This window comes from Barbatula barbatula (genome assembly GCF_947034865.1).
Source record: "Barbatula barbatula genome assembly, chromosome: 2".
Taxonomy (NCBI): domain Eukaryota; kingdom Metazoa; phylum Chordata; class Actinopteri; order Cypriniformes; family Nemacheilidae; genus Barbatula; species Barbatula barbatula.
The window spans coordinates 16,327,336-16,342,909 of NC_136767.1; the positions used below are offsets into that span (position 1 = coordinate 16,327,336).

At 36.0% G+C, this 15,574-nt stretch overlaps 2 protein-coding genes across 4 annotated transcripts; both read right to left on the reverse strand.

The window, feature by feature from the left end:
* Window positions 1-38: 38 nt before the first annotated feature.
* capns1a (calpain, small subunit 1 a) lies at window positions 39-6,529 on the reverse strand. Its single transcript, XM_079476876.1, has 11 exons — window positions 6,212-6,529; window positions 5,324-5,396; window positions 5,062-5,098; window positions 4,534-4,626; window positions 4,384-4,441; window positions 4,233-4,297; window positions 3,804-3,872; window positions 3,452-3,530; window positions 2,727-2,843; window positions 732-790; window positions 39-593 (listed from the first exon to the last, which is right to left on the reverse strand). The coding sequence occupies exons 2-11, from the start codon at window positions 5,368-5,370 to the stop codon at window positions 567-569; spliced, it is 651 nt and encodes a 216-aa protein (XP_079333002.1). The 5' UTR covers window positions 5,371-5,396; window positions 6,212-6,529; the 3' UTR covers window positions 39-566.
* alkbh6 (alkB homolog 6) lies at window positions 6,212-10,134 on the reverse strand. Of its 3 annotated transcripts, none has more exons than XM_079476844.1 (7): window positions 9,820-10,134; window positions 9,668-9,736; window positions 9,524-9,584; window positions 7,725-7,876; window positions 7,518-7,616; window positions 7,219-7,304; window positions 6,249-7,141 (listed from the first exon to the last, which is right to left on the reverse strand). In XM_079476844.1, the coding sequence occupies exons 1-7, from the start codon at window positions 9,880-9,882 to the stop codon at window positions 7,012-7,014; spliced, it is 660 nt and encodes a 219-aa protein (XP_079332970.1). In that variant the 5' UTR covers window positions 9,883-10,134; the 3' UTR covers window positions 6,249-7,011. The 3 variants fall into 3 exon arrangements, with proteins under 3 accessions (XP_079332969.1, XP_079332970.1, XP_079332971.1); XM_079476845.1 differs by having other exon boundaries at window positions 6,506-7,141; window positions 7,257-7,304; XM_079476843.1 differs by having other exon boundaries at window positions 6,212-7,304.
* Window positions 10,135-15,574: the final 5,440 nt, after the last annotated feature.

Sequence of the window (15,574 nt, forward strand, 5' to 3'; positions counted from 1 at the left end):
GCTAGTCCACATATACAATATATTTGGAGAAACAAACGCAAAGATTATTATTTTAATAAAAACAGATGTAAAAGCAAATAAATCAATAAACTAAACAAGTTTTCACTTTCTCATATAATTATTTTATTTCAATATAAATTGTTATTTGACAGCAGGTTTTCTTACCGAGTTTGGTTTTCATGGCAATGATTTAGCATATCTTACATCCCCCATTTGCTTCATGCAGATATGGCACCAACTGAGAAGCATGGTTTGCGCGCACATAACACAGTTCTGCATATTTTTGACTTATAACAGTAACTTATTTTCTAGTATATTTTGAGTCACATATTCATAATTTATTTTCTTTGGTTAGTTTTCTTCCGCACAGTCTTAATAAAAGTAAAAAAAATGTGAAAATTTAAGTGATTTAACTCCATAATCCCAGTGGAAGACCAAATTCATGCCAGTCTTTCCTTAGAAACAGGCCTATAATGTGAAACAAGATAAGAAGTTATGAATGTATGAATTAACAGCAGAAGAGCACTGGGATGAGTCTTCGACAGCACTCCAGGCCTTCACACTGCTCAGGAGTACATGGTCAGCTGTAGCCACTGTGAAAAAGAAACATTTACTTTTGTTAATGTATACAACGTTGATAGCCTGTAAAAAAAGAAACATATAGACATACAATTTCTAAGTAAACATTGGTTTGTTTTGAGTAATCCTAACATAATTTATAATTTCCTTACCTCTTTAATGTTGACCTTGATTGTGCCATCGTTGTCCTTGTCAAGAGTCTTGAAGGCACCTGGGAAGGATACAGATGACGTGAATGAATATTTTAAAATGTAGCTGTAAAGCTTGTTATACAATTGTCACTTGGACAAATACATTAACATGACTACTCACAACTAAAAGTCAATGCTAAGTGATATGTTTATCTGTCACAATGTATTCAATGTGCTATGTATTTTGTGTTGTGCAGAAGAAAGTTATACAGGTTTGAAATGCCTCACCAAATGATGACAGAAATGTCCTTTTTGGGTGAACTATCACTCTAACAGTTTTATACTGCCAGAATTACAAGTAGTTTTTCAGACAAGGGCAAATTACGTTAAATGCATGGATGCCAAATTTACACAATTCGTGTCAATTAAATCCAATTTGTACATTGTACTTTTGTGATTTTTATCTGTTTTGTACGGTGGCCCACTGGTGCACAGCAAAACGAAATTTAAAAAGCAAATATAAGTTCACAACACAACGCAATCAATCCACAACAAAACGCAATCAATCCACAACACAAAGGAATAAAGCCACAACAAAACGGAATAAAGCCACAACACAACGGAATAAAGCCACAACACAACGGAATGAAGCCACAACACAACGGAATAAAGCCACAAAACAACGGAATCGAGTCACAGCACAACTGAAATTCTCCCGACCCCTTGAGGAACAATCTCATATGAACAAATTTGATACTTGTTACACAGCGCTTTGAATGCTTGATTTTTATTGGCTAGTCATGACATTCTAATGTCTTGGCAGCTGTGGAGTTGCTGCGCTGCTGCTGTCTCTCATAGTGAAAATTTGTTGTCTCTAGACCGTCTTTCAAGGTTCCTAACCTGCCTGAAATGCATGTATATTTTAATAAATGGTTGTGTCCACATTTATTTATAATTGTATACATTATTTAACCTTTGGAAGTACCGAATGTGCCCCTAAAAATATAGAACAATTATAAGAACTATGGGGCCCACTAGTGGTCGGGAGCATTTCCGTTGTGTTGTGACTCAATTAATTTGTGTTGTGGCTTTATTCCGTTGTCTTGTGGCTTCATTACGTTGTGTTGTGGCTTTATTCCGTTGTGTTGTGACTCGATTCATTTGTGTTGTGGCTTTATTCCGTTGTGTTGTGGCTTTATTCCGTTGTGTTGTCGCTTTATTCCATTGTGTTGTGAACCTATATTTGCTTTTTAATTTTGTTTTGCTGTGCACTAGTGGGACACCGTAGTTTTGCCCAACATGACCTTAGTCACCATCAGATACTTTTTTTTTCTAAACGCATCATAAAAGTTAGAAATATATTGCTGAAACACGTTACAAAGACTGTTAAACCGTTTAACAGGTTTTTCAACAATTCTGTGTTCAGGACTTTCTGGGAAGGCCTAAAACAGTTACTCGATAAAGACAGGGGCGTCCGAACATGCATGGCCTGCCCCTAGTGGTATTTGACAGTTGAGAAACAGTGTCATGACAACGGCCGCATTCCCACGAGTTTCAGTTTCAGGTTTCAGTGGTGACAGCCGTCATGCCCCTTGCGTTTGAGAGCAGAGAGTCCTGCCTATTTTTCCAAGATTTTGATAACGCATTTTATTGACTTGGATGTTTTTTTTCCTCAGTGTTGTATGACAAACTCAGAACATGTATTTTAATGTCACTTTACTCTTAAATTCATGGCAGAGTTGTCCTTTTTCGGCAGAGTTACCCTTTTAAATGTGTACATGTAACTTAGTCAGTTCTAAGAACACTTATTAAAGCTGACAGTTAATAACCATAACACTTAGATTTTGATTTCATGGGGTCTTTATCTTCTCTCTGCAGTGTGCCTATCCGATAAACACATTATACGACCAAAAATAAAGGTTGAATGAATATTTCTCCTCTCAGAGCTTTATAAAGAATCCTCAACTGTTTTAGTTTTTCTTTATCATGATACAAAATCTTCTAGAATGGACTTACGGCACATGGCATCAAGTCTCACAAGACAACCAATGTAATTGTCAAAGTCCATGTTTCCATTCTCATCGCTGTATCTGCGAATAAGCATCTGAAAGAGCTGGTCATTCAGAGGGAAACCTGTAGGAGAATTAGCAATATAAAAAAAGATTACGTAAATGAGAAAAAGTAATCTCCCTAATTTATATTTATAATATATGGCCATCAGGGACACAAGGTCTTATATGTTAGACATACTATATACAGACCCAAAACAAGTAAAGAACCAAAGCTTTGGTTTTCCATTTGTAGTTAAATTTCAGAAAAGAATGTCCACATCCAGCCTTATATTTTTAACCATACAGACCTGTGCACATCTATGTATGCTCTGTCCTCTGGAGGTCAGATGGGGTATCACAAAGAAAGCATAGTGTGTCTGTACAAATTCACAGTCTGCCATGCAGGGTACAGTTCTGCAATCTAGAATGTTTGCTTGTGCATATAAAATAGCAGCAGGAAGAAAAAGCACGCTCTAAGCTTAACGCTGCCAAAAGACCATTAATAATTTTAGGCTGTAAAAAGACATCTTAAATACTGACTTGGGGCCCCTTATGTATAGGTTAATGGTGATTAATCAACCGAACCCTTTTATATGGGGATGATCAGAATAATAATGGCCTAAAACAATGTCATGGAGACCTACAGTACAATAAAGTGAATTCATCATTTCATATGACATGAGTTCTCACCTGCAGCTTTGAAGGCACCTGGAAGCTCATCTGCCCCAATAGTCCCTGAACCATCCCTGTCATAATTCTTATACACTTCCTGTAAAACAGACAGTAGATTATTTTAAATGAGTCGCACAGTTAAAGAGCGGTATTTATTAACCACTAATGTCAATGTTTGCTTTATATTCAACAATTTAGAGGTTTAATTTAGTTTTGGTAATAAAAAATTGGATTACTGATTAATTCATAATAATAAGTCAGAATCTAATTTTGAGATTCAGATAACCTCATTAACGCAGCCTAGTTTTAAAACCACACAAAGATAAATCCTTCAGCTGTAGGTGAAAAAGTATTTTAATATCTTACTCACTTGCCATTTCTTGATGTTGTTCCAGAGGTATTTAAACTCATGGAAGCCCAGTTTACCTGTGCTATCACTCTGCAACGTGGTGTCAAGGTCAAACATCCAGTCTCAAAGCTCTCTAACAATCAAAACAATGACAGAAAGAATGGCCACTTTTTTGGGACACATGTATTGGGACTATGAATTTGTGCCTGTAGAGATCAGCAGATTTTCACACATCTGTAACGGATATTAAAAGTGAAATATTTTGGATAATTTGAAAATGCTTTCCGCTACCAATGAGAGTGAAACTCAGTTTATGTAACAGACTTTAAAATCCAATAAGCAGGTGTCTCTTCTAAAAGATAAGCATATTTTGCCCTGTTTATTGCTGTATTTGTTAAAATGTGTGTAATGTAGTGTAAGTGTTCAGATAAATTAAAACAAGCAGGATACATCCATGACAGCCACCATACTTCTGCACGACTCAATGCTAAAGCCATCCGTTTTCAGATTGCCATCTGCATGAACATACAAAACAGAGACAATGAGCATCATGAAACAAACACTGCACTTATCACGTAACACACATAGACACAGCACTCACGTTTGCTGATGATTCTGTTGAGGATATTCATCAGTTCATTGGGACTTACTTCCATGTCCTGAAACCAACAGAAATGTTATTTGCATTCATTATTTTATTTATCTTTATTATATGTGCTTATTTATGAACATCTGTTTGTATAAGACTAACATCGCCAGCCAGCTGCTGGAATACTTTGCGGAACTGTTTCTCTTCCGCAGAATCATTGGCTTCAGCATAAGCCAGCGGTCGGCGTGGTGGGGGCTGGGGAGAGATGTACATAATATTAGCACCTTATTTGTCCAAATATTTAAAAACCCAACGGTCAATCCTATACAATAAAGCTTAACAGCGAATGATTAAACCATGAACAAGTTTGTACAGCATTCATTAATCTAGGCAACTTTTTAAATATACTATTGTTTGTTGTAAATTCATAATGTCTTATACAATATATACAACGTAAAAGGTTAAGCATGTCTTAGTTTTTGTAAAAAACAGTTTTAATCAATAATTCCTAAACGCTATATTGTATTACATTGTACAATGTATATTCAATATATAGTAATGAATATATAGTGAAATCTTGATGGAGTATATGCAAAGCAAATATATTGGCAGAACAACACTACAGGATCCTGAAACAGTGCATCAAAAAAACCTGCGTATGACATTGTAATGATAGTTCCTGTTACTTACAGGTTCTGATGGCACAAACTGAGCAGGGTCGATGTTGCTGTGAAAACAAGAAGACTTAATTATGCTTTCAATTTATTCCAGCCTCCGTCAGATTCAGAACTCACTGCTATAAAAATCTCCTTCCGGGTCAATATTTCTATATAATGAATACACAAATGAAACACCACCACATTAGTCTTCAACACTGAGATAGTGAGCACCCTACAGGATGACTATTGTACCTACAGATGAAAGAGAGCAGGTCTATGAAACATTCTCTCACCTGACCACATCAATGATGCCTCCAATGAGTTTTTTGGCTAGATTCATTTTATGGCACAGTTGGTATACTCAGTCTAAGAGGAAGAAAGAATAAAAGAAACGTCTGTAATCTGTTACAAAATATCGGAATTTACAAGAATAAAACCTAGGCACACTTGGCCAGACACAATAAATAATAAAAAGCAAATTGTAAAATTTTTAATAACTCATAAAAAGAACCATAATTAACGCTTAATAGATAAGTACTTAATGGTAACGTTGCTTAAAAAATAAAAGTGTTTGTTTTGTATCTTCTGCAAACACTGTGAATGTTTATAAAGGTAACATAACAGGTAAAGTTAAATATTAGCATAAAGTGGTTTGTGAATGCCCATCATAATCTGTGTTGACAGAATGCTGACACACCCACTGCAACTATGTCCCCAACCCACATTGATAAAACCAATTCAATGGTCCAAATAATCGATGTATAAACTTGCCTCGTGTGCTCTTTAGTAAAAGTGTTTGTCACATATTGGGAGTTTACAGTTAGTTGGTAAACACTTCTGGGGGAAAACGCGTTTTAAACGCGAAGCAATGACAATATATTGATAATCAATGAAAAACTCTATTTAGCATAGAGCCTCCCTTGTAACTTTCTTTAAGAAACGCTTGTCGACGAACTGTGTTATTTTTGCATAAATAAATAAAACTCACATATTTTAGATGCTACGGCAAATGGCTGCGGAAAAACATGCTAACACGCTAAGCAACCCGACTTGACTCTACATAAACCCGATTAAAAAAAAGCGCGTAACATTCATTTAAAGAACTCCGTTTTTGCTATTGTACATGTAACGTTAAACATAGGTTTAAACTCATGCAACTCATTTAGAAAAATGTAACTCACCGGTCGAGAGCTGGAGCTAATGTTTCTACACACGGCAGTACAGTGCGCAATTGACAAGCTACGAGATATTCCTAACGAAAGTTACGCAATCGGCGTAATGAAATATTTAGGCAAACAAACATTCACAATTTGCGTTGCGCAAACGTAGTAGAGAAACACCCAACCATATTTCCAGGAATTTTAGGAGACGGCACATGGCCGACTAGTTTGCATGTCTGAGCCTAAAAACGTTAAAGCATTTCTCCTTTTAAGTTGTTTTACTAGAGCCTGCAGACAGTGAAACAATTATACGAGCTGATTTGAAACCATATGTATTATAAAAAGCAATATACAAAACGTGACTTGATATTGGTTGTGTCAAAAACACAAGTCAAACATACATGCACAATATATTTACTTAGTTGCACAAGCAGTCGTTTGCTTGTTTTCTTAAGATCTTGTTTGTTTAAGATAAGACACATCTTGAGACATTTTAGTTCAGGTAGCATTCTGAAGAGAAAAGTTTTTTAGTCAGATGTTTCTCAGCTTTCTCACCAATTATAAGAAAGACATTTTAAACGCTAATACCATCTATATGTCATGGCATGTACAGAGTCATGTATTTTATAGCAAATTGTGAAACTTCTCCAAGGTACATTAGTATTATTACAATGCCAAACAATAAGCACAAATGCTACCCAGTAATGAATGTTGTAAGATATCCTTATGGCTGATACTGCTTTGCCTTACAGCATATTGTTGACACATTTGTGTGCTGCATTTAAACACTTTACTTAGGGGGGTTCGAAAGGTGTAAAAGTTCAGTCAAGTCCTGAAGTGTGTGTCACTTCCTTCCAAGTAACAGATTGGCTCGAATGACTTTGGGAACATGACGGATGGTAAGTGAGACTCTCGTGCTCCGGGGCAGTGTGTCTCCCACCTGAGCCCCTGCTGAAGAGAGATTTACAACATGTTCTGACAAAACATCCTCATTAACTCCTTTGATACCATGTAGGTAGCATTTATACATGTCATCCTGAAGAATCAGTAGACTTTGTCGCTGTACCAGCAGTGACAACATGTAACGGCTCTCTTCTGTTTGAGGAATTTCGGTCTGGAAGGAGAGGGAGAGAAAGACATTGATGCATTTGTACTTGTCAAACAGACCCTTGGACACTTTGATTTAAGATATGTTTCTCTTTTTTGTTCTTCTGTGGAAAATGGAAAGTCATACAGCTTGTGACCGGATGATCTGAAACCGATCATAATGGCAGGTGTAAATACGGCCTTTGTGAATCAACAACGGGATTAGTTTTTATGTTGGTACCAGATTCTGACAAACAGGCCTGTAGAAATCCAGAAGTGTATGAGAGCCCAGAGTAATAGTGGTCACTGTGGGGTGATACAGTGGTCCATCTTCATGCGCCTTAGAGACAGAAAGAATATTAAATGTCAAAAGGTGGGGGGTAACAATAACTTAAGTAAGGTAAGTCATACAATAACTTAATTTAACAAGAATTGTCCAAAATCTTACCATGATTCCCTCCCCAGGCTTGTATTCATTTACAAGAACATGATTTGCTGTTTTTCCTGCAAATGCTCCAAGCAGAGATATTTTCTCAGTGTACTTCAGCAGCCAATCAGGGAGTTTCTCAGCAAGCATTCCTTTTGGATGCGGCAATCCACCTGAAAGGAGGACAATATTAACACATCCAGCTTAGCAATGTCCACTGAGCGCTTGTAGAAGTGAGATGATGTGTTGCTAATCAAAGATCAAGTTACAATAATTTATAAAGAAATATTTCTGAAGTTTCTTTCTGGAGAAATAACACATAACAATAACGCACATTTTTCTAGGCCCAAATCGGGCCTAATTGCGGCAAAGAAACAGACATCACTTGGCATTTAAAATGTATAAATATTGTTACTGAATAGTTTTTTTTATTAACATAATTCACCTTAAGTTGATGACAGTAACTTAAATATGTTTTTAATAAATGTTTAACGTTCTCACTTGCCTCCCATTGTTATGTTACGAGTGTGATTTTTAAATCATTAATACTAGGCTATAATGGACGACATGTTTTAGAATTATGATGAAGTCAGAGGATAGCTGTGACCTTAGGCTTCAATTTATTGTAAAAATTTTGTGTAGTTTTCCAAGGATCACACACAAAGTCATACTGTTAACCACAAGAGATATGAGAAATGATCAATAGGGATAACATGAGAAGAACAGGGACATCTTTTGAAGTAGTAGTGAGTCCTGTGTATTGTGAGAATTTCATATCAACCATTAATTTTAATAATTTTAAATATTAAAATATTTATATTACCAATATACACCTTATTTAAATCAAAAGCATTTGCTTGAAATATTTAGTAGTTTTTGTATTTGCATTTGACAGTTTCTCTGTATCAGTTATTATATACACGCATACATGAATGGATCACATTTTGATAATAGAATATCTTTATTGTCATGTCACAGCTGCATAAAACAAAGTTTTCGCTACACACAAAAAAGTACACACTAAGAACAAATATATGGATAACTGCACGAGCACATATAATGCATATTACGTAGAGAAACACATATGTAAAGTACAGAAATGTCTAAGTATATATTGAGTATATATAGCGATTTCATCAATAGACCAATTGATCTTCAGTAGATAAAGTGCTGTGGCTCAATCACATCTGCACTCTTAAAATTATGAAAACAAACTGTAGTACTAGTTAATGTTTAAATCCGAACCTGCAATAAAGTAAATCCATGCTCAGAATATGATTAAATCGCAGTGAAGCCTTTTAAAACGGGACACAGCCATGCCTGAAGGAACCACCTTTTATGTATTTAAACAGTCCTGCAGGTCATGACTAAACTAAAGTTTTCTATTATAGCACATGTTACATATTTAGTATATAGTATTTTTACAATACGACGTATTTCACTAATCAATGGTACACATTAATCCCCCCAAAAACGAATGCTGGTAAAGCACATTTGCTATGGGTGACCACCCGGAAGTTTTTCCGCCCCCTGAGATTTAACCAGAAATATACGTAGACAGCACTCTGTGCATTGAATCTATTTAGGTCTTTTCAGATGGGATGGTTATTTCAGATGGATAGTAATTTCAGGGCAGAAGTGCATTTTCCGATTTTAACTTAAGATTTTGAGGGTACATTAATTTTAAAAAGAAAATTACACATTTATATGCTATTTACTATAAACGGTTTCATGAAAAAATAAGAACTGTCATTTTTTATTTCACTGGGACTTTAAATTAGAGCTGTGCATTGATTTGTAAAGTAAAGTTTGTAACAAACCCCAGTTCTGTAGCCTCCGCCCTGATAACTGCGTCCATTTGGGTTTAGGAGATGAGTGTACCTTTTAAAAGATATACAGATATGTAAAATAAATCCTGTGTGTTACAACAGATACGCATGTTATGATGCCACGTCCTAACTTGCCTGCTTCAGCAAACACTCCTCCTCAGCCTCCGTTATGAAGTTTGGAATGTAATACACAGTTGGAGGAGCCTATGTACAAAAAACTTCGGTAAGAAAAACCGAGATCAATCTTTGTTAAATATTCAGACAAAATTACAATTTACGGTGTTTACCTCTTTCACAATGTGTTTTTCCTGGTCTGCCGCAATATTACAAGGATTGTCCATCGCTGTCATTATGCAAAAGTTAATACAAACACATGCAAGTCATGCTGTATTTTTTCTGATTTGTTTAAATATCCAGCTGAGAAGCGCGTCTGACATTCAATACTACTTATGCAACATAAGACAAACAAAGAAATCACTTCAGTGTTGTTCACTGCGATGCTAAAAAAGTCACAATGTTAAAGAATGAGCACAAACAACAATTGATATGCACTATCCATATACTATCACGTATTGTTCCTCGTTCATGCTAACATAAGACATACAACTCAACGTCGCCGTCTATAGGGTTGGAGCGGTATTGCAACCAGAGAGGGCGCTGTTGCATTGAAATCAACCGCTGGCAATCTGCGCATTTAACATAAATCCATACGAAAAGAGCATAATGTTTTAGTACACGAAGTTGATGAAACCCTACAGAAAACATGATTTGGACTATGTGCTATAAATAAGGAAACCAAATGTGTTTCCCATTCAAACACTGTGGCCTCCAAATGCCAAATAGGGACTACTTTTCTCCCCCTCTGTATTTCTCCTGCTTAAATACTAAAATACTCTCTCTCTCTCTCTCTCTCTCTCTCTCTCTCTCTCTCTCTCTCTCTCTCTCTCTCTCTCTCTCTCTCTCTCTCTCTCTCTCTCTCTCTCTCTCTCTCTCTCTCTCTCTCTCTCTCTCTCTCTCTCTCTCTCTCTCTCTCTCTCTCTCTCTCTCTCTCTCTCTCTCTCTTCTCTCACCCTTGCCCATCTCTTTTCCAACTCCCAATTTGAGCCTGCAGCGCTGCAGCTCCGGTTTCCATGGCAACGGCAGAGCAAGAGCCACATCTTGAATCAGCCATGGTTTCCTTCATTAATAGTTATTGATCAGGTGTGATAATGCCAACAACATCAACTCCAGGAGCACATTGCAGGACTGCATATACCTTTTCACTTTTGACCGCTGGAAGCAGAGAGGAGAAAGAGCACGCAGATGTCGATACTGGCCACTGCAGTGTTTTTTCTGTGTCCATTTCATGTAGGTGTAGGGAAATAAACTGAGTGAGGCCAATAACCGGACATATGAGTGAAATCATAAAATGTGACTAACCGACATGTACTTCATGTGTTTTATTCATAAGACGGCATTAGTTGTAACTGATAACCACATTTACAGATATTTTGAACTGACGACAGCTCCAAACAAAGTAGTAAGAGTGTTTTCCCCCTGAACCCCTTGCTAGAGCAGCATGAGTAAATATTGTACTATGTATTTACCTGGTTGTGCTGGTGCGTTTTTGGAGCGAGTTTGGGTTGCCAAGGTTACGCAGAACTAGTGATGAAATCGTGACAGGAATACGCCTGTGTTCTGACACACACTGCTCAAAGCCATGCTCCACACAAACTTGTCGCCTTGACAACATGATTTAAGGATGAGATCCTCCACAACTATCTTTGAAAAACAGACACCCCTAAGCAGCTAGCAAAGCTACAGTAATCTCACACATTATTTCAGCATGGCAACAATGCTGAACGTGTGTTGCGTTTTGCCACAACAGCAGATTTTCATGCAATTCCAATGACCTTGAATGTTGATGAAGGTGACACGGAATCACATTTTATTAACATGTATTGCAATTAATTCCAAAATGTTCAGATTAAATTGAGCCATATGACAAAACATTATTGGCCTACTGATTGCTGTAAGGGTTTTCAATTAAATATACAGTATTGATTCTGTCTAAACTTAATGTCATTAGTGTAGTCTATGCAGTGTATATTCATAAATTGCATTGCATAAATAATATTTTCACAGACATCTAGCAGGCCATGGGATTTTAATATGCAATGTGTATGTGCATGATGGGAAATAGAGTGTGTTCAGTAATGTCTGGGGTCTGTGAGAAAAGATTTAACTTACAACTGTCAATAATCATGTCTTATGCTGGCGATAATCCACCATAGAGCCCTCTGTATTTGTGTAAGTATATAAAATGTGGTACAGTAGTCAATTTACAAGCTTCCACAATGCATTAAGCACTTTTGAATAAAGGGTTAGTGTGAGAGAGCAGAAGAGAAGAGAGAGAGAGTGCGCATGTGTGAGGGGAGCAAGTGACCGAGCAAAAAGACCAGAGAGTACCAGATGGTTCTGAAATCAAAATATGCCATGATTATTTGTTGCAATTACCTGATTCGGAAAAGGGTGTTCAGTTAAAAACAAACTAAATTCAATACTCTTAAAAGTAGATCTTTAAAATTCAAACTGAATGTAAAGAATCCAAGTTTTCCAGTTAAATCATGAACACCACTGCACCAATTACCCACCTTTTATTACAACAGCTGTGAAATATCAACAAGTTAAAAAATGTACATCTGAGAAACTCTTTATTAAGAGTTTACTCTTATTTACATCTGTGAAACTCTTTAATAAGCCTCTTTCTGTCACAGATCCAGATGTCTGATTTATCGTGTGAGTAGGAAATGCTTTTAATGAAGTGTTGTGTGCAGAGAAATATGTACTTGTATTAGGGACATGTGAAGACATTGTGTGCTGGATTAAACAAGACATGGACAGATAAAGCATTGGCTTATCTAGATTTGAGTTCCCACCCTTAATGTTACCAACCAGTTACATTAATTTTATCTGCATAATGGACATTTTTGCTTCTAGACAGCTCAATCCAAATGGTTGATAGAAATTTAGTTTCAGGACTGACAAGGATGTTCCCAGAGTAAAATGTTATTGCTCAGAGGTTTTTCTTTTAAAACCCATACGATTTGATTTCTCTTTTGTGTTTTATTTAATACCTTCAGCCTAGGATGTATTTTTCCTAAAATTGCTTAAAAGAGAGACGAATCTGGATTTGGGTAAATTTGAGAGCAGATTAATAATGAGAGTTCATGTTGAGTTCTTCAGTAACGTACATTTTTGGACACTTGACAAATCTGAGCTCAGTCATTGTTGAGAAAACCTAATGGAGACATTTGTGAGATTTCTGGCAAGAAACTCAAGCAAAAGTTTCCACGTGCTCTACATTTGATCTCAGTAATGTCTTGGATACATCATTTGGGAATAAGAGAGATCGCATCTGTGATTGTTTATGAGTTTAAAAAATATCTACATGCAACAGCATTAACAAATCAGAATTCCTGTTCTAAAGGACTAGACGAGACTGAGAGCATCTGTTAAATTTGTTCATGGTAAAAGCACCTCCTGTTCATTTATTCTAATCTTATATTGAATTTAATAGGTTGCCATGAGCTCTGCATAAGTGAAAACGAGCCCTTGGGTGTGTTATAATTAAATGTGTTACTACTGAACACCAACAGAAAACAATTGATTTTATGACCCACAGAGTTCCTTTGGGTCACTAGATAAATTTAAGTAATTTAACAATATTAAATTAATGCATCCTGTCACCCACTCTGTGAACTGGCGTGTTTTTTCCCGATAAAATTGTTTATTGATAAAACGAATATGAAAGAAAAAATAAGAATTACAATGTGGATGGTTTTGAAACAACGTCCACAAAGTGTGTTTGCTGTCACAAGTGCTATATCAATGAATAGTATTGTCATTTTAATGCTATATGCTTTGTTTTTAGCTATAGCTACATTTTTCTACTAAATAAAAACAGTCAATAAGAGTGCTTCAGTCTCTGTAAATATGTTACCTGTAAAGTACTGACACAGTACTCTTTATAATCTAGGCACCAAAGGCTAGAATTGCATTCTGGAAAACATTCTTTTGATTTGTACCTTCCAGGCATAATCAAGTAAACATAGCACGTATGAACATGTATACACAACTGCAATCTACAGCGGTCTCACTGCCATGGCAACTGCAGAGGCATTCAAGACACAGTGATCACCTAACGTTGTATGTTGTACCATATGTATATGTATATTTATATTTAGGCTCAAAAGTGCGTTAGACAATAGCAATACCAATTTAGAAATTCTACAAATGATTTCACTTGACGTGAAATGCGAAGGCCCAAGCTTCTCTATTTGTCTTTTGTGCAACAAAAAATGGTCCATCATAAGCTCTTCATATTGTTAAGTTGTGAAAATGACTCCCAAACAGATCATTTAAAAAAAAATAGACTATAAAACGTATAAAAGGGCTTAATGTTTCATTACGTTTATACTGTATGCGTATGGTAGAGGAGGTTTTGTTAGAGAAGGTAAGGATGATTGAAGTATGGCTCCAAGAGGTATCCAAGGCAACCAGGTAGTCTTCTTCAGCACAGCAATACCAGATATTTAAAAAAATACTTGGAGATACATGACAAACATATCCTGTTACTGTCACTTTCATTTTTAGCTATGTAAACTCAGTCTTAATCCTTTTCTGAGACCTAATTTGTGTAAATGATCAATTTTGTTGTTTGAATGTCTTATGCATCTAAAAGCCTCTTGGTTTTATGCGACCTAAGAGCATCACAGGCAGACGTTATGATTCATACGGATCTTGCCATTCATCATAATGACACTTTAACCATGTCGTCAAACTGCGGTACTGCAGGACCATACCACTTTCACTCAGCATCACCACACAACCTCCTCTCCCTCTCTCACTGTGTGTGCAGGTTTAGCTATATTTGTGAGAGCCAAATGTCCTCATGTCAATCGTTACAACCGACTTGTGAGGACGTTTTACTAAATACTCTGTGTTTTTAAATCTTAACGTTTTGCACATGTTTGTGTGATTATTATGTTTAGGTGTTGAGGTAGGGTTAGATGACAGAATATATCATACGCCTGATATAAAATAAAAATCAATGGAAGTCTATGGAATGTCCCCACTAGTACAGCAATACAAACCTGTGTGTGAACAGAGAGCTTCAAGACTGGCTTTCCTGTCTCTGCTCTCACAGACAGATTTTTGTTGTGTATTTGTAAAACATTGGCTAAATTTAATACAAATAAAATAGAATATAATGGAGTGGACATCATAGGAATTCCTATTTTAATTTAGTGATTTCTTACAAGACAAACTTTCATTTTATATTATCTGTCAAAACTTTGAGATATTTCTTTCAAAATTTGGTTAAAAATAATATATGCAAAACAAATTCTAGGTTTGTGAACATTTTAATCTATATAAATGGGTAAAGAATTATTATATATATTTTTTTACAAATAGTTTATGTTTTTCTCAATATTATTAATATTTCTTATTGATCTTTCTTAATTATAAATGATTAGCTCAAATTCAATAAAAAAATTTATAGAAATGAATTATGGTTTAAAGTGTCTATAAGGTAGGAGCTTTACTGAGGTGCTGTGCTGCCGGAGTATGCGAGACTGCTTTAATGAATAAACACAAAAACTTTTCAGAGGTTTCTGCAATTTATTTTCCATTCCTCTAAACCGAACAGAACGTACAGTATTGAAAATCAAAAATAACACCTTTCACTTTCAAAGCAGTTCAGCTTCACACAGTTGGCAATTACAATGGTATGTTCCTAGACACTCACAAACACACATCCATGCAAACGTTCTCATTCACGCTCTCTCTCTCTCACTCGCACACACATATAGACACAAGCACGCACGCACACACACCAAAGGGAATGTCACAGGAGAGACAGTGGAATGCAAGACACTTATCATACACTCTCCTTCTGACGTCTCCTCCCCGAAATTAAGAAAAATACAAAAATAAACACACTTTAAAAAATTACAACTCATTTACAAACACCAAAGAATGCAAATCATAAAAACACAA